Here is a 17812-nt window from a genome sequence, read left to right as displayed (position 1 = left end):
CCTGTCCTGCTGGATGGAGAAGGCAGTGGCTTGTGTTTTGTTTGTGGTGTGCAATGCCTCGAGCCTGGGGTTTTGGGGCCCTTGACCTGGAGGAATCAACAGGCAGACGTCATAAGTGGCGGCAGGTGGGCCGGTGCTGACAGCGTCCTGTGCTCTCCCCACAGACCCAAGAAGCTTCGCTTCCACCCCAAGCAGCTGTACTTCTCCGCCAGGCAAGGGGAGCTGCAGAAGGTGCTCCTCATGCTGGGTGAGTGCCCGGCACTCCGCAGACCCCATCTCTCCCGCTGCTCCCCTCCCTGGCCTGCCCCCCCTCCCCCTGCTCCTTCCCCCACATTCCCTGGCCCACCAGCCCCGCTGGCCCCAGTCCTCAGGGAGCAGACACCAGTCACTCCTTCCTCACGAGGCTGGAGCAGTTCACGCTGCTCACATGCACTTGTCCATCGGAGTGGGGGTCCTCTCTAGGAATCTCTCATTTTAACAAGGAATTGAATGCCTGATTATTACAGTAAGAAGACATGCAGGCTTAGCCAGGTGAGCTGGCTGCGGTGCTGGGCGGTGCGGGCGCGACAGGGACCCCCACCCTGAATGTGGAGCCGCCTGCACCCGCGTCTGTGGGGTGCCCTGTGGGTGGACGTCGAGTCCCCACCCCCTCGTGGCTGCATTCTGAGCTCCCAGCTCGGGCCTGCTTTCTCTGGGCTGAAAGGGTGACTAGAGCTCCCTTCATTTCACAGCAAATCAGGAGAGAAACTTAACAGTTTGCTCTAAAAGTTGTATGGAGCCTGGCCGGGTGGCTCAGTGGTGGAGCATCCACCTGTGAACCAGGAGGTCACAGCTCTATTCCCAGTCGGGGCACATGCCGGGGCTGCGGGCTCAATCCCCAGTGTGGGGCGTGCAGGAGGCAGCCAATCCGTGATTCTCTCTCATCATTGATGTTTCTCTCTCTCTTTCTCCTTCCCACTCCCTTCCTCTCTGAAATCAATAAAAATATATAAAAAAATAAAACTAAAAGTTGTTTGAACTTTCACCTGTGGCAGTTACTGGGGCCCAGGGTAGCCAGGGGCTAAAGGGCGAGGATTTGTATGGACAGGTGGCTTCTGACAGCCTCCCCTCGGTGATGCAGAGACTCCGAACGGCTCCCTTCGAGCCGGTCTCCACCAGACCCAGGTGCTGCCGCTGCCCCCCCCCCTTCCCCCCAGCGGTGGCCCAGTCAGTAGTGCAGGTGCCTAAAGACGGCCTGTTGCCGGGAATTCATGCCAGCTCCAAAATAAGCAGTCAAACCTGTTTGTTCACAGTTGACGGGATTGACCCCAACTTCAAGATGGAGCACCAGGGCAAGCGGTCCCCCCTGCACGCGGCGGCGGAGGCTGGCCACGTGGACATCTGCCACATGCTGATCCAGGTGCGTGTGGGCTGCAGGCTGCCCCGCCTCCCCTGGTGCTGGACTCGGTCGAGATACCTCCTGACCCGTGTGTTGGGGGGTCAGGCCCCGTCGGGCTCTCCCTTCCCTTCCTGGTCCTCACTGGGGTGTGTTGCCCACTGTTTCAATCAGCGTGTGAGTGGCGGTGAGGCCATGTAAACGCCCAGCATTAGCATTGCCGGCGTCTCCGAGGGCCGAGGCGTCTGTACCTGCTAATTCCCTCCTGACTGCAGACTGACACGCCATCCCTGCACCGTCACTCGGGACCCGCCCCCCGACTGGCCGGGCCTGCTTCCTGGAGCCCACTGGTTGCTTCTGACCCTTCTGTGCTTCCTGTCCTCTGCCCAGGCTTCAGGGGACCCCTGTGACCCATGGGGCCAGGGGCTCCCGCGTCTGCGCCCAGAGCTCCGCAGATTCCTGGCCCAGTGTCTGCTGGTCTCCGGCGGTCCCCAGCCCTGCCCCGTAGCTCCGGTCCCAGGGTTTCTGCGGGCCCCTCTCCCCTTCCCGGTCTGCAGCCAGGCCTCATCCCGCCTCCCTCCGCTCCTGCAGGGGTGCTGTCGGTCTGCGTCCTGGCTCCGAGCCTCTCTCTGGAGCCGCAGTCCTTCCTTGTCCTCTGACCACATCACTGACGGTCACTTTGAATTTTATGCATCTGTTTTGCTCTTTTTTATCTAGAGGTTTTCCTCAAATGCCTGTTGGTTTCTCTTTATAGTTCAAGGAAAGTGCCATATGCTGCTGTTGGGTTCTCAGGGGCCTCGTCACTGTCCGAGGTCCGCGGGTTCCGCTGTTCCGTTGGGCCCCAACATTGCTGTCACCAGCGTATGCTCTGTGGGAGCCGCGATGCACTGACAGGGCAGGACTGGCCTGCTCTCCTTCCCTCCCCTGTGCCTGTCGCACGGCTATAGCTGGGTCGCGTTCTCCGGGGTTGCCCTGGGCACCTCTTCTTCTCCCTGGCCCGCAGAGGCGGCAGGTACAGCACTGAACAGGATCTGGCGCCCTGAACGCGGAGCCGCCTTAAAGGAGACACACCTGTGGGCTGGCTGCCCGGCCTCCCCAGCTCTGTCGCGGGCGAAGAGCCTCTGTTTGGACATGGCTGCGTGGGCAGCACGTGGCGAGCTGTTCGCTCCGCTTGCAGTCTCTGTGTAGAGGAGCCTCGAGTCTGGTAAAGGCTGTCGTTTCTGCCGCTCAGCTGGTCTCTAACGCCTTTGGTTGTAGTTGGAGCCGCCCAGCCCTCCGAGGACACTCAGCGCGGTGATGAGTGTGATGGCGTCAGGGCTGTGCTTTCTGTACTTCCTTCTCCTCCAATCAGGCAGCTTTCCCGGGGTTCCCGAGGAGAGGGGGCAGGTTTAGTCCTGTTTACCGGGAGCTCCAGGGTGCTGTTTTTGGAGGTTCAGCTTTTGTGTGGGGGGGGTGATCTCCCCTGGGTCGGCTCTGGCCTTGTGCGCCCCCTCAGCCCCGAGGCAGCTCTGAGAAGGAACACCCAGGTCCCTGCCTGACGGGCAGGCGCCTGCTCCGTCCCAGCATCGCAGCCTGTGGAGGCGTGTGGTTTCGTCCGGCGCTCTGCTGCGTGCGCGCTGTCACGTGTGGCTGTTTGGATACAGGTGACAACACTGAGCGAAAGGAAGGTGCGCTCCTGGGACTCGGGGCTTGGCTGGGTGGCCGTGTGGGTGACAGCATCCGGCCTCAGCCTTGGGCCAGCACTGGGGACACTCTGCCTGCGCCCTGTCCTGGACCACGGGCGGCCCCCGCAGCGGCCCTGGCCACGGCTCCTTCTGTCCGCGGCTCTGCCTGCTCCGTTCCGGCTGCGTTGGGCCTCACGCTGTCTGGGATTTCCGTGCTCTGCTCCAGCTCTGAGTGCGCGCGCCTGAGCTTTTCTCAGAGGCCGGGTGTTTTCCAGCTGTCACAGGCTCGAGCCAGGGAGCGGCCGAGGGCTGTGCGCTCTCGCACAGGTGTCTCACCTCATGCACTTGGGCAGGGAGCACTTGGGGGACACGGGGCCGGGCCTGCTCTGCGTCTGGTGCTGTCCCCACGGGCGTCTGTCCTGGAGGTCTGTTCCTCTGGGTGACGGAGCCGGGCAGTCGGGCACCTGCTGGCCTCACTCTCTCCTGTGTCTGCTTCTCAGAGTGTTTGGCTTCTCTCTCGGCCGCCCTCGCTTCTCTGGTGGTGACTGCTCTCCGCTGGGCTGTCCTGGAGTCAGTCGTGGGTTGCTGGTGTCCCTAGGAGGCCTCGGTGCTGTGTGTGAAGCCGGTCGCTGGCCGGCTCTGCTTTCGGGCGAGCACTCCGAGAGCTGGTTTTTTGGTCCATCCAAACCACTCCTCAAACCTGGACCCAGAGTCTCGGGAAGGCCTGGCCCTCTGACCCCTGACCTTCAGGCCGTGCCCCCTCGAGCTCAGCTCTGGGTCATCAGCCCCACTCTACCCTCCCAGACTCCCAGACTCAGGCCCTGTGCAGAGGGCCCCCCACGTGCAGCTCCCGCCTTCGGTGGCCTGTGTCCTTACTGGGAATTTGGGCGCAAGGAGGAGTACTGCCAATACAGGCGGCCAGTTTGCAGACAGCGCCGGCTTTGACCTGCAGAGCCCCCCCCCCCCCCCCCCCCAGTGCAGCCACACGCTCTGCTTATCGCACGTCCGGCTGTCGCATGTCGTGTGTCAAGTTCATCATTAAAATCAGCTGCTGTGGGGTTCTGGGCTGACTGGGCCCTCGGACAGGCCGCCCTCCTTGGCTTTGAGCTTTTGTGTTTTGGAAATCGAACTTGTGCCCGTGCCCGTGTCTTACCTGTTGCGCCGGCCTGTGACCTCTGACCTGGGAAAGGAGCGGGTCTCTGTCAGAGTCTCGGTTTCCATGTGAGCCATTCCAGGTTCGTTTTGTGTTCTAATGGCTGAAAGTAACAACTAGCACTCTCAGCCTGTCCCATGGTAAATATTTATTTTAGAAACGAAATATTAGCTGTGTGTCCACTGGTCTAAGGTGTGATGCTTCCTCCCCCTGTGGGTTTCAGCTGCCACGCCCTTCGCCTCTCGCTCGTGACCAGCTCAAAGTTGGGCCGCCCACGTGTCAGACTCAGAGCGTGGCCTGTGCACCCGCCCCGTGGTTTCTCAGGTTCACACTCTTTCGGAAAAACTAGCAATCGCTGCACGATACACAGAAGGTTCTGTGTATTTTGGCGAGGATTCCAGAGAACGGGCCGGGTGACGCTGAGCAGGTGTCCTGCGGTCATGCAGGTCACCTCAGCACCTCCTGCGGCCTCGCGGGGGCCCCTCTGCACCCCTTTGCAGTTTTAGGGGCTGTCGCCTTCCTCCTCATTTCTGAAGGTGCTGCCCTGGCTGCGCTGTGACATTTCTGTCCAATTCAATTAGAAGTGAACGCTCCTCGTGAGCCAAAGCTGTGATGGCGATAGCTAGGTCTTCGCGTTCGATGGGAAAGTGCGACCAGGCTGCGCAGTGGGAAGGACGAGCGCAGCCGGGCGATCTTTCCATTCGAGAGTGAAGCGTGCTAGGCGCCCCGTCCTCCCCGGGGGTGGCTGCAGGAGCAGCTTCCCACTCGCCACTGTCCCCTCCCCCCAGGCAGGAGCCAACATCGACACCTGTTCGGAGGACCAGAGGACCCCGCTGATGGAGGCGGCCGAGAACAACCACCTGGACGCAGTGAAATACCTCATCAAGGCTGGGGCCCTCGTGGACCCCAAGGTGCGTGCACCGCTCAGAGCCCAGCAGGGACAGCTCCCTGCAGAGCATCTCGGGAGCCGGAGCCTCGGCGCCCCGCCCCCCCCCCCCCGGGTCCCTCCGCCTGCAGCACCCAGAGCGGCTGTCAGGGCTGCGTGCAGGGCGGGGAGCTGCCTTCTACCTGCTGCAGTGAGCGGGGGAGAGAAAGAAAAGGGTCCAAGCTGGGGAGGAAGACGCAGAGCGATGCTACAGAGACCTGGTCTCGCCTGTAGAAACCCCCACTAGTCCAGGAGCAAGCAGTTAGAACAATGCGTGTGTGCCGGGGAGTCGCCTGATACAAAGTCAGTGCAGAGCCCTGGCCGGGCTCAGTGGTTAGAGCATCGACCCTGGAACTGAAGGGTCTCGGGTTCGATTCCTGGTTAAGGGCACGTAACTGAGTTGCAGGTTCGGTTTTCAACCCTGGTTGGAACACGTGCAGGAGGCGACCCATCGGTGTGTCTCCCACCCTCCCTCCCCAGTCCCCCCCCTCTCCAGCCCCCCCCACTCTAAAAAGCAATGAGCACTATCCCCGGGTGAAGAGTAACCGCAACAGAGCAGAGCCAGTGCAGACACGGGCCTGTGTGTTTCTTCGCACTCGTTGCTGGGCCGTCCAGAAAGGAAGTTCAGAAAGCAGTTCCATGTACAACAGCGGCCAAGAGCACGCCCCGCTTAGAACACCTCACCACGGAGGCGGGAGACTCACTGAGAGCTGTCAGTGTCGTCGGGAGCTGGTCGGGCTGTGGTCAGAACTGGGGTCCCGGCCTGTGACCTTGAGCAAGGCCCCACCCCCCCAGGTTTCCCATTCCTAGCGCCTCCGCCCCCGCGTCAGGCGGCCTGCAGGTCCAGGTGTGTCTGGAGCCGTGGCCTTTGTGTTGCAGGATGCAGAGGGCTCCACCTGCTTGCACCTGGCTGCCAAGAAAGGCCACTACGAGGTGGTTCAGTACCTGCTTTCGAATGGGCAGATGGATGTCAACTGCCAGGTGAGCCACACCCTCCTGCCCCTCGCCCCTCCCCCGCTGCACCCCGGGTCTCCATGTGCAGTTCTCGCCGACGCTCTTGCTTCGTGCTCAGTGTCCAGGGCCGCTGGGACCAGAGGGAGGAGCAGACACCGTCCCTGCAGTGGCCGCTTCCAGCCGACCCTGGCCCTGGGCGGGGCTGGTCAGCAGCAGGGCTGTTCTTTTCTCCTGTGACTTGGTCGCATGCATGGGCATGTTCAGGGGTTTGCGGGGCCGGTCGGGACCAGTCCTGGCTCTGTCCTGCCCTCGCCAAGACACCTGGGGCAGCGCCCTGAGCTTCGGTTTCCTTGTCGGCACGGCACGACGGGCGGCCTGCAGGCCGAGGGAGATCGCCCTCTGTGCCAGCGCTGGAATTTCCTTCTTTTGAAATTAGGATGATGGTGGCTGGACACCCATGATCTGGGCCACTGAGTACAAGCACGTGGACTTGGTGAAGCTGCTGCTGTCCAAGGGCTCGGACATCAACATCCGGGACAACGTGAGTGTCACCTCAGGGTGGGACCGCCTGGCTGGGAGGCCCGCCCTCGAGTCAGCCCGGTTCTGTGGTTATTATTTGTGTCAGCCAATTGCTGGGACCAGGGAGCCCTGGGCGTCGCCTGCACCTGGGCAGGTAGAGGTGCCGCCTTGGAGGGATGGAGGAGTGGTTGGCCGTGCCGTGGGGCGGGGCTGATGGAAGACACTGGACTGATGGTCAGTGTGTAGGGCAGGTGTGTCTGCCCAGGGAGCGTGGCCGCGGTCAGAGCCCCCGCAGCACCCTGCGCATGTGCTGGTGGAGTCGGGTGACAGCAGGCGGCGCTCAGTGACGTCCAGGACTTCAGGGACCCAGAGCCAGCGGGTGGTGGGCAGCGGGCGGCCTGGCTGTGGCTCCGTCCGCCTTCACTGGCGCCCGTGCTGCTCTTCCTTTTCTGAAGCTCACGGAGCTGAGAGCGTGCGCTTGGAGCGAGATGGGGGCGCCTTGTCTGAGGCCCCAGTGTCATGGAGAACACGTGGCTCCCGTCTGGGCTTGGGGTGTTGGATAGCGGCCCCGGTGGGACAGGCAGGAACTAGGATGCGCAGGGGCAGGGGACCCACATGGCGGCCCCACCGCAGGGCCTGGGCGCCCAGCCTCCTGCATGCAGTTCCCGAGGGACCGGGCTCACGTCGCCGGCCAGTGGAGCAGAGAGTGGTTCAGGGGCAGCAAAGAGTTTGTGCCTGAGCGGCAGCACCCCCTGTGGGCTAAGCTGTGATGCCCGCCACCTCGGGTTCCTGTGGGCTCAGGGCTGTCGAGTCCTGAGAGACTGCTGGGTCCTCACAGGACCTGTTTGCACAGCACAGAGGTCCCTGGTTTCCTTCCACGGGAAGCTGTTTCACAGAGGCTTTGTGAAGCACATTTTCACGAACCACACGGCCTGTCTTTCGGGTCTTACACAGCGCCCCCGCCTGTGACTGTTAGGCCTGTCTCCCCGCCCCCGCCCCCCCCCCCCCCCCCCCCCCCCCCCCCCCCCCCCCCCCCGCGGCTCAGATCAGGTCCCTGCAGGCGCTGTGCTGTGTCCTGGGCCATTTTGATATGAGAACAGCCCTTGGGGACCCATTTCCTCTTGGACCACGCCCCGCCCCCGCCCTCATGCCCCGCCCTCATGCCCCGCCCCCGCAGGAGGAGAACATCTGCCTGCACTGGGCGGCCTTCTCGGGCTGTGTGGACATTGCCGAGATCCTGCTGGCCGCCAGGTGCGACCTGCACGCCGTGAACATCCACGGCGACTCGCCGCTGCACATCGCTGCCCGGGAGGACCGCTACGCCTGCGTCGTGTGAGTGCGAGGCTCCCGGGGAGTGCCTGGGTGTCCCAGGTCGGAGGTCAGTGGGGACAGCCTGGCTTCGGGGTCGCTGTGAAAAAGCCCCGAGTGCTAAGTCGCCCAAGGCCGAGGGGACAGCCTGTCGGGGGAGCCCTGTGGGGGCAGTGTCCCCTGGTGCTGGCCACTTGGAGTCCTTGGCTGCCCGAGGCCTTTGTCCCCCAGCGCTCACTCTGGGCGCGACCCCATTCTCATCAGCAGGACCCGCCTGACCTGTGACCCCAGGTGACCTGCCTGCCCGGGCGTGAGGGAGCCCCTGCAGGGCTTGCACCCTCGTGGGACGTGGCAGCAGCTCTGCACCGTGGGCGTGTTGGGGGGAGGCCCCGGGCAGGGGGAGCTCACGGCATCCTGTGCCGCCCACGCCTGGTTCTGACCCAGGTCAGGCCTGGGGTCACCGCCGGGTACGCGGCGTGGGGCCTGCTCATGCCGTCACGGTGCCTTCCCGGCGGTCAGGGAGCACTGAGCGGAGATGCCCAGGAACCCGACGCCCTCCCAGCGCCTCCCGCTCGCACTCTGCGGGAGGGGAGCGTGGGAGAGGAGGGGGCTGCTCTGGGGAGTCCCCAGTCCTCCCAGCACCGTCCGCCAGCTCGTAAATGTCACGGCCAGCGGTGTGTGCGTAGTGTTTCCACCGATTTAGTTGTTTCGTAGTCTCGTCTTCCTGTCTCTTAAACGCAGATCTGAATGTCCTGTTGGCCCACGTTTTTCCTTTCAGCCTCTTTCTCTCCCGGGACTCAGACGTCAACCTGAAGAACAAGGAGGGGGAGACGCCCCTGCAGTGCGCCAGCCTCCACTCGCAGGTGTGGGACGCCCTGCAGATGAGCAAGGCGCTGCGGGACTCGGCCCCGGACAGGCCCGTCCCCGTGGAGAAGACGGTGAGCAGGTGAGGCGCGTCCCGAGACCAGGGCCGTCCTGTCGCGTGTCGTGGCGATGGGTGCAGGGTCTGTGAGGAGAGCGCTCTCAGCGGCGGCCGTCTGTCCTCCTCAGTCCCACCTGGGCTGCACCTGTCACAGCAAAAGTAACGCCCCTTCCCTGGCAGAGACATCGCTCGCGGCTACGAGCGCATCCCCATCCCCTGCGTCAACGCCGTGGACGGCGAGCCCAGCCCCAGCAACTACAAGTACGTCTCCCAGAGCTGCGTGACGTCCCCCATGAACATCGACAGGAACATCACCCACCTGCAGGTCGGCGTCCTGGGCCAGGGCCCGCGGCGGGTGGCCGGGCGGCGGGGTTTCCCAGGAGGACCCTGCTCGGGGCTGCCTCCGCCAAGAGCTGAGCAGACACAGGTCCCCAGAAAATGCATCCACGTCCCGTGCTGGGTCCGGCCCCCAAAGCAGAGCCTAGCGTCCCCTGTGAGTGCTGGTTCCAGGCCCCTCGGGACAAGAAGGGCCCGTGCAGCGAGCTGAGGTCCCGCCTCCGCGCTGTGCCCACAGCCTGTGCCCTGCAGGCGGAAGCCAGGCGTGTGCCTCAGGCAGAGCTTGTGCTCCAGCCTGGCCTTTCCCACGGAGTGTCTCCAGGGCAGCCGTACCCCCCCACCCCCCCAGCCCATGCCCAGCCCCTTCCCCAGCCTCAGCGACTGGGCATTCTGCCCCGCCCTTCTTTCCAAGAGCCCGCACTCCCTTGGTGCCTTGAGAACCAAGCCAAGAGGTCATGCCCTCCCCTCAGTGGGCATGGCTTGCGGAAACTCCTGGCAGACCGAGCCCTCTGCACGGTGGGGGCTGTGGGCGGGAGGGAGCACCGAGCGTGACCCTGTCCCCCACCCCCCAGTACTGCGTCTGCATCGACGACTGCTCCTCCAGCAACTGCATGTGCGGCCAGCTCAGCATGCGCTGCTGGTACGACAAGGTGAGCACCGGGCGGCCCTGCTGTCAGCCTCCCTCCCTCCCTCCAGGGCTGTTCCAGGCAGCTCGGGGGCAGGGGGCAGGGGGGCCGGGGGCCCGGGGTGGAGAGCCCGGGGGGGAGGGGCGGGGGGAGCAGCAGGTGGGAGGCCAGGCCCTGGGGACGAGCCAGCGTCCTTCTGCCGTGCGTGGTGGTGCCTGGAGGTGGGGGGACCACGGGCGGCCCAGGTTCCCACCCCTGCTCCCAGGGCCCGTTTGACCAGAGCCCTCCGTTGGCCAGTGCTCTGTGTGTAGACGTGTGCGACGTCCGTGTTGGCCGGTCCTGACTGCGTGTCTGTCCCCAGGACGGCCGGCTGCTCCCTGAGTTCAACATGGCGGAGCCGCCCCTGCTGTTCGAGTGCAACCACGCCTGCGCCTGCTGGCGGAGCTGCCGCAACCGCGTGGTGCAGAACGGCCTCCGGTGAGCGCTGACTGCCCTGCCCTGGCGCGTGGGACCGCCGGCGAGCCTGAGGCGTCTTGTGTTGCGTGCACTTTGTACAGGGAGGGTTTGGGGCACGTGTGTGTCTGAGCCCTTGTCCTCCGTCAGGGTCCACATGGGTGTACGTAACAAGGCTTGCTTCCTCTCGGCTCAGACGTGGCTCTGAGGACGAGAGGACCAGACCGTCTTGGTCAGAAGAGCCCAAAGCAGCGCACAGGCCTGGCCCTGAACGGCCTCGCCTGCAGCTCCCACGGCTGCTGGGCGGGAGTGTCCCCAGCACCAGGCCCTGTTGCCGGCTCAGACTCCCCTGGGGCAAGACCTCCCCAGTCGCTCAGGGCCCACGGTCCGGGTGTGGCTGGTCCCGGCCTCTGGCCAGGCTGGGGTCCTTTCCCCCGTGTCCCCTGGCTGCCCAGAGCCGGGCCCTGGGTTCTGGTCAGAACCCTCCCTGAGTGCCGAGGGGTGACCGGACGTCCCTCTGGGTCGGGAGGGACAGTTATGGGCAGGCTGAGTGCGAATTCCCAGCGTGTGGCTCCTCATTGTTGGCGACCTCAGCACTGTGCCCGCCCACGCTCCCGTCCCCCTCGTGTGGCAGGGAGCCTCATCCGGGTGAGGACAGACGTCCCCCCCAGGGGGGCCTGGGAGTGTCCCCCACACCTGACCCGCAGCCCGGGCCGACCTGGTCACAGCCTGGGCTTGGGGCAGCGCTAGTCCCTCTGGTCCTCGTTGCGACCAGGGGTCCGGCCCGGGCTGTCCCCGTGGTCCAGGTGACGGACCTGAGGCACAGAGGCCGCGTTGCCCCGGAGTCACTGCTCTGCCTGTCACGTTGTGAAGTGTTTCTGAAGGTGACACCTGTCGTGGCCAGGAGCAGGGGCCCTGGCCGTGGCCGTGAGCACAGACCCTGTTTTGCAGGGCGAGGCTGCAGCTCTACCGCACCCAGAACATGGGCTGGGGCGTGCGGACCCTGCAGGACATCCCCGTGGGCACCTTCGTCTGCGAGTGAGTGAGGGCACGTCCGGGCGTGCTATGTGGGGTCAGGCCCGGGGGGCGCCCGCTGGCGGACCTGCCGCTCCAGAGGGGCTGCCCCAGCACCAGCCCCGCATTGCCTCCTTCCCTCCCCTCCCCTTCCTGCCTCGGGGGGGCTTCTGGCTCCCTCCCTGCTCAGTAGAGGGTTTCGTGCCCCATCTCCTGCCACAGTGAAAGCCTGGCTCCGTGGCCGCAGTCTCCCCTGGCTGTGGTGGCGGCGGGTGACGCGCTGTCCGTCCCGCAGGTACGTGGGCGAGCTCATCTCTGACTCGGAGGCCGATGTGCGGGAGGAAGATTCTTACCTTTTCGACCTTGACAACAAGGTACTGCGTCCCGAGGGCTGGCACAGAGCTCAGTGTGAACGTGCAGCGCGGGCACATCTGCCCACCACCCAGCGCTGGCCTCCTGTGCTCAGGGCTGAGGGACCCTGACCCGGGGAGGGGAGCGAGCCTCGCCCCTGGACCCCAGCCTGTCATCCCGGGGGACAGCCTGCGCCTGCACAGCCACTGGGACAGTGACCTGCAGAGCAGTTGTGAGCTGTGTGCAAGGGGTGAGGGCCGTGTGAATGGGTGCGAGTTGTGAGCCGCGTGCGAGGGGTGAAGGCCGTGGGAACGGGTGCAAGTCGTGAGCCGCGTGCGAGGGGTGAGGGAGGGCCATGGGAACGGGTGCGAGTCGTGAGCCGCGTGCGAGGGGTGAGGGAGGGCCGTGGGAACGGGTGCGAGTCGTGAGCCGCGTGCGAGGGGTGAGGGAGGGCCGTGGGAACGGGTGCGAGTCGTGAGCCGCGTGCGAGGGGTGAGGGAGGGCCGTGGGAACGGGTGCGAGTCGTGAGCCGCGTGCGAGGGGTGAGGGAGGGCCGTGGGAATGGGTGCGAGTCGTGAGCCGCGTGCGAGGGGTGAGGGAGGGCCGTGGGAACGGGTGCGAGTCCCCGTTGCTTCCTGGGACCGGGGAGAGGAGCTGGCTTGCCTGGCGTCCAGCCTGGTGCCAGGTCCCAGATGCTGCCGAGGGCCCCGCACCTCCATCTTGGTTCTCGTGTGGCCCCTCCTTCGTAAGGTGCCTGTTGGCTGCAGCGCTCAGGCAGGGCTGGGGGAGTGGGGTCCTCTGCTCAGGGCCCATCAGGGCCAAGCTGCAGGAGCTGCCCCCCAACCCTCCCGGCCGTGATTGGGAGACGCGCCGCCCCAGCGAGACGGGCTCCAGGCTCCCAGCACCGCCGGGCGCTGTGACCGTGTGGGCCTGGGGAGCGCGTTGGCCGAGGAAGGTCTCTCCTGAGAACTCCCTGCTTCGTCCAGCTGCCACGGCAGCGCTTTGTCTTCAGTGGTTCTTGCGTTTCCAGACACTTGGTGACACCAGTGCTTGTCCTCCCTCAGTGTTCTGCTTGCCCCCTGGCGCTCCTCCAGCGGACAGGGTCTTCCCCCTGAGGGACAGGGTCCTCCTCGTCATGGCGTCCTCTTGCCGTCTGCTGTCGCCTCCCCCGCCCCTGCTGCCAGGGTGAGGTGCTGCCCAGAGGCGCCCTCACCTCACACTCACGCACTGCACCTGTCGGGTGGCCGTTCGCTGGTTCCTCCCCAGGTGACGGCTTCTGGACTCGGTGCCAGTGGCTGGGAAGGCTGCCCTTCCCTCTGGCCCCGTGGTGTGTCTGTGCGTCCGGTGTCCGTGCACTAGCTCCCGGTGTCCTGGTCTCGCCCTCTTGCCTGGGCTCTTGCCGGGTCTCACCCTCCCTTAGGGGTGGGGGGCAGCGTGGACCCTACAGACCAGGTGAGGTCATCAGGGGCGACCTCACCTCTTCTCTTTCCTGAACTTGTCTCAGTCTTCTTCACCCCCAGGCTGTTTTAGGGTTTTCTGTGGTATGGTTTTTTGTTTTTTGTTTGTTTTTTTATTTTTATTTTTTAATTTTATTGATTTTTTACAGAGAGGAAGGGAGAGGGATAGAGAGTTAGAAACATCGATGAAAGAGAAACATCGATCAGCCGCCTCCTGCACACCCCCTACTGGGGATGTGCCCACAACCCATGTACATGCCCTTGACCAGAATCAAACCCGGGACCCTTCAGTCTGCAGGCCGACGCTCTATCCACTGACCCACACCGGCCAGGGCTGTGGTGTGGTTTTGGATATCTTTTGTTGGGTTTCTTTCCTTTTTCTTTTTAAGTATATTTTTATTGATTTCAGAGAGGAAAGGAGAGAGAGAGAGAGAGAGAGAAGCATCAATGATGAGAGAGAATCATTGACTGGCTGCCTCCTGCACGCCCCCCACTGGGGATCGAGCCCACAACCCAATATGCCCCGACGGGGAACTGAACCCAGGACCCTTCAGTACACAGGCCAACACTCTATCCACTGAGCCACACCAGCCAGGCTTCTTTTCTTTTTAGAGAGAGAGGAAGGGAGAGGGAGAGAAACATCGATTGGCTGCTCCTGCACACTCCCTACTAGGGATCGAGCCCACAACCTGGGCATGTGCCCTGCCCGGGAATCGAACCCACATCCTTCAGGGCAGGCGACCACGGCCGATCCTGTGGGCACACCAGCTGGGCTGGGTTTTTAACTCAGTGAGGTTTTGGCATTTAAGCGACTGGTTTTAGTTCTGAGAAACGCACGTGCCGGTGTCGCCACCACAGCGAGATGGTGGGACATCCCCGCCTCCGGCCCCTCAGCCAGGGCTGCTCGGGCTGGCGGGTGAGCCTTCCCTGCGGGAGTTCTGTGGCGTCAGAGCCGCCCCGCTGTCTGCGAGGCTTGGTCACTCCACGGCCGCGAGGGACCGCGGTGCACCTGCTTCCCGCTGGACTTGCTACCGCGTCTGTGGATGTGAGAGCTCCTTTCTCAGGCGCCTCCTGGGAGGGCTGCACCCGGTGCTGCGTTTGCAGGCTGTTGTTAGGCTCTGGCCTCCTGCCCCTTCCCTCCGCGCCTCGAGCTGGGCGGCGTGTTCTGCGGGTCCTGCGTGCGCGCGTGTCACACGTGTCAGCCTCTGCCCAGCCTCGGCCTCCTTGTCGGCCGAGAATAGAAAGTGGTTTTCTTGTCTCGCCTTCTGTCTGCTGCGGGGCCGTGGGAGGCTCTCCTTCCCCAGGTGCCGGCAGTGGGTGTGTGGCTCGAGCTGACTCAGGCTCGTGGGGTTGATGTGCCTCGGGGTTCTCGTGGGTCTGGGTCTGGCCTGTTTCCTCCCTCTGACCTGTTTGCTGAGCCTCACATCTGTGCCCCTCTCTCCTGGCCGCCGTCGATTTGGGTGAATCTTGGAACCCGGTGGGGGTCGGTCTGCAGACCTTGTTTCTCTTTGGAACCGTCTCCGTCTCTGTGCTTCTGTCCTGGTTCCCAGTGTCAGCAGCTCGGACGACAGTGGGCACGGGTTTGGGGTCAGATCTGCCTTCAACGCAGGAGCCTCAGGAAGGCGGCCCTGTCCTTGCTCTGGCTCTGTCCACACATGCTCTGGGCTCAGGGTCTAAGATTCTTCCGGAAGCGAGTTGCAGACCAGGCCGCTGGCTGGGTGGGCAGGGACGCCGCCTCTGTCCAGGCTTCTCCCTCCGTGTGCCTCCGTGTGGTGGGCTCTCTGCTCCGGCCCCAGTGACGCCGCGCTCTGGGGAGCCTGCCGGCAGCCCCTGGGGTGGGTGCAGGCTCAGCTCCCACATGCTGGATCTTCCCAGAGAAAGTGCTGGCCCAGGGCCGTGTGGTTAGGCCAGGCCCTCTCGCCTGCCTTCCTCACAGTCTGCTCCTGTCCCTTCTCGTGTGCGGATTGGGGGGACCTCCGTCCTGTGGGGCAGCGGAGGCCATGGGATTCCTGCTTCCCGGCCGGTCGTCACCACCGCTCTGATGACTGCGGCCTGCAGCTTCCCTCCCTCTGCCCCTCTGCCCCTCTGCCCCTCTGCCCCATCCCACCTGCCCGGCTGCTCCATGTCTCCAGCCCCTCCCTCCTGGCATCACCAAGTGTGAGAAGCCATGGCCCGTGGTCTCCGCCTGCCTGACCCCCAGCCCCCACGCTGACAGAATCAGAGCTGGAGGGAGAGTCTGGGGTGGCGGGTGCTCTCCCCCAGATGGAGCCCAGATGGTGCGGCTCCACTGGGCTCCTCAGTCCCAGGCCTGGCGCGGGGGTGGGGGGTGGCGGCATGGGGGTGTCCCAGCAGCCCTGGGCCTCGCTGCCTCTGCTCTGGCTGCCTCTCCACCTGGCTGGTGCCCCACGCCCGCTCTCGCCCGCAGGACGGAGAGCTGTACTGCATCGACGCGCGCTTCTACGGGAACGTGAGCCGCTTCATCAACCACCATTGCGAGCCCAACCTGGTGCCCGTGCGGGTGTTCATGTCGCACCAGGACCTGCGGTTCCCCAGGATCGCCTTCTTCAGCACCCGGCTCATCGAGGCCGGCGAGCAGCTGGGGTAGGGCATGGGCTCTGTTCCCTGACGCGGACGCGGAGGCGGAGGCAGCTGTGCCCGGGCCCCTGCCTCAGCCTCGCTCTCCTCTCTCCCCAGGTTTGACTACGGGCAGCGCTTCTGGGACATCAAAGGCAAGCTGTTCAGCTGCCGCTGCGGGTCCCCCAAGTGCCGGCACTCCAGCGCGGCCCTGGCCCAGCGGCAGGCCAGCGCCCGGGAGGCCGCAGAGGACGGCCTGCCTGACACCAGCTCCTGCAGCGCCGGCTCCCGATGAGGCTCCGGTGGCGCTGGTCACGCTGCAACGGAGGGAGAGAGGGTGCCCTGGCGCCAGGGCCTCCAGGCTGACGGCTGTGCAGGAGCCGCGCTGCGCTGTGCGCTGGGGTCACTGGCAGAGCTTTGTTCTCTGGCGGTTGGTCGTTTCCACGATTCTCCTTTCCCCTCCTCCCCAAGGTCCCTCCCACCTGTGGGCTGGTGAGCAGCGTCCTGCTGGTCCAGACTCCTCTGCGGGCACCCGCCGCCGCCACCTCCTCACCCAGCTGCTCCGTTAGACCCACCCCTCAAGTCCTGGCCCCACAGACACTGCACAGGCCCGTCCCACCCGTCTGCGAGGTCGGGCGAGCGCCGTGGACTTTGGAGAAAGTGTTCGCTTTTTAAAGAAACTGCCCGGTCCATGCGTGCCCGGCCCTGTGTGCGAGCTGCCACGCCCCCCCCCCCCCCCCCCCCCGGGCGCGGTGGTTCCCGCCCGCCGCACGCCGCCGCCCTTGTGGGGGTTGTTCAGCCACGTGCTCTGATGACGGATAAACTGATTTATTTTCTACCATCGCTGAACATTAGGACAACAAATAACACAACAGACAATGGTGCTGATCCTGGTGTGGTTCCCACTCACCATGTGAAAAATATCAACTGTACAAAGAACAAAGTGATTTTAGAATAAAACACAGGAAACTTTTTAAAGCGTTAGCCTTGTAGTGAATAAACTCGCCGCCGCCTTCTGTGTGGTGGCCTGCAGGTCACCCTTTTCGTTGGCATATACTTTTTTAAAAACTGTAACTAGTGCAGTAACCGTGGGGTTTTTGTGCGACTCTAAAACATTCATACGCGTCATGTTTATTTTTTTCTGTTAAATGTTTTTGACAGTTTTAAGAGCAGTCTTTTGGCTCAGACCATTTCTTGTTCTGTTTTCAATGAAATCAATAAAAGAAAAACTTTAAAGGAGGTTTTCATTACGAGACCCTGTTCCAGCTGGTTTTTCGGCACCTGCGCTTCCGCCGGCGCACGTGTCGGCGTGTGTGCGTGTGCACGTGTCGGTGTGTGCACGTGTCGGCGTGTGTGCGTGTGCACGTTGGCGGGGCAGCAGGTCCTGCACAGGTGCCGAGGGGAAACAAACGGAACGACAAACCGCACAGAAACACGGACGCGATGGCCGTGGCAGGTAAGTCCCCAGATTGGAGTCCGATCTGTGCGTGAACGTGATGCAGCTGTGGGAGCCTCCTGCCAGGCGGCCACCCTGTTCAGGGTCCACGCCTCTACCCCGTGTCCGTGTTTTCCCAGGCGGGGCTGGCCTCCACCAGGGAGCCTGCGAGCTCAGCAGGAAGTGGCTGAGCTCACCTTTGGTCAGACTTTGCCGGCGTGGCTGTTGTCCACGCTGTCCTGATGGCGAGGAGCCCACACAGGGCCTCCCCTGGGCCCTCGGTCACGTCACCCCAGGCGGACGGCCCAGGGTGCGGGAGCGGCCGTGGCCAAGTGTGCAGGTGTGACAGGTCCGACAGGTGATGTCCTTGTTCAGTTGAGACCTTTGGGGTGTTGGGTGGCCTGTCAGGTGAAGGGACCCCCAAATAGGGGTCACGTTAGATTCTGAGCATTTTAAACAAGTCCTCGGGGCTTCCGTGTGTGACAGCTGCCTGCCCGACACATCCACTTGTGCGGCAAATACAACATTCTTAACGTGCAATCCAGTGACAGCAGGCTCTTGCCACCTCTTCCCTGTCCCAGGACAGAGCCCCGCCCATGGCCACTTAGGGCAGAAACCGGGAGTGAGCAGTTTGGCCAGCCCTGCAGCAGGCGCCGTGCGTGCTGTCCCTTGTCCACACCCCTCTCCGATTCTCTTTCTCTCTGAGACACGCCTGTTGGTGGCTTCCCCACAGCCTGCACCCCCAC

General features: G+C 63.9%; 1 protein-coding gene across 11 annotated transcripts in view; it reads left to right on the top strand.

Annotated features, from left to right (window-relative positions):
• Window positions 1-16886, top strand: part of EHMT1 (euchromatic histone lysine methyltransferase 1) — a 78704-nt gene extending 61818 nt beyond the window's left edge. For 7 of the 11 annotated variants that reach the window (XM_036306901.1, XM_036306900.1, XM_036306895.1 and 4 more), the window contains 14 exons: window positions 165-247; window positions 1293-1399; window positions 4981-5103; window positions 5997-6098; window positions 6508-6612; window positions 7768-7922; window positions 8677-8844; window positions 9001-9145; window positions 9729-9806; window positions 10144-10259; window positions 11187-11273; window positions 11545-11623; window positions 15483-15658; window positions 15752-16886. In XM_036306901.1, coding sequence (XP_036162794.1) covers window positions 165-247; window positions 1293-1399; window positions 4981-5103; window positions 5997-6098; window positions 6508-6612; window positions 7768-7922; window positions 8677-8844; window positions 9001-9145; window positions 9729-9806; window positions 10144-10259; window positions 11187-11273; window positions 11545-11623; window positions 15483-15658; window positions 15752-15926 — 1699 coding nt within the window. In that variant the 3' untranslated portion in view covers window positions 15927-16886. Of the gene's footprint in view, window positions 1-164; window positions 248-506; window positions 532-1292; window positions 1400-4980; window positions 5104-5996; window positions 6099-6507; window positions 6613-7767; window positions 7923-8676; window positions 8845-9000; window positions 9146-9728; window positions 9807-10143; window positions 10260-11186; window positions 11274-11544; window positions 11624-15482; window positions 15659-15751 lie in introns of those variants that run through there. The other 4 variants (XR_004967238.1, XR_004967239.1, XR_004967240.1 and 1 more) reach the window with 4 other exon arrangements.
• The last annotated feature ends 926 nt before the right edge of the window (window positions 16887-17812 follow it).

Source organism: Myotis myotis, unplaced genomic scaffold (genome assembly GCF_014108235.1).
Source record: "Myotis myotis isolate mMyoMyo1 unplaced genomic scaffold, mMyoMyo1.p scaffold_m19_p_44, whole genome shotgun sequence".
In the NCBI taxonomy this organism is placed as follows: Eukaryota; Metazoa; Chordata; class Mammalia; order Chiroptera; family Vespertilionidae; genus Myotis; species Myotis myotis.
This window is presented reverse-complemented; position numbering and strand designations above follow the sequence as displayed.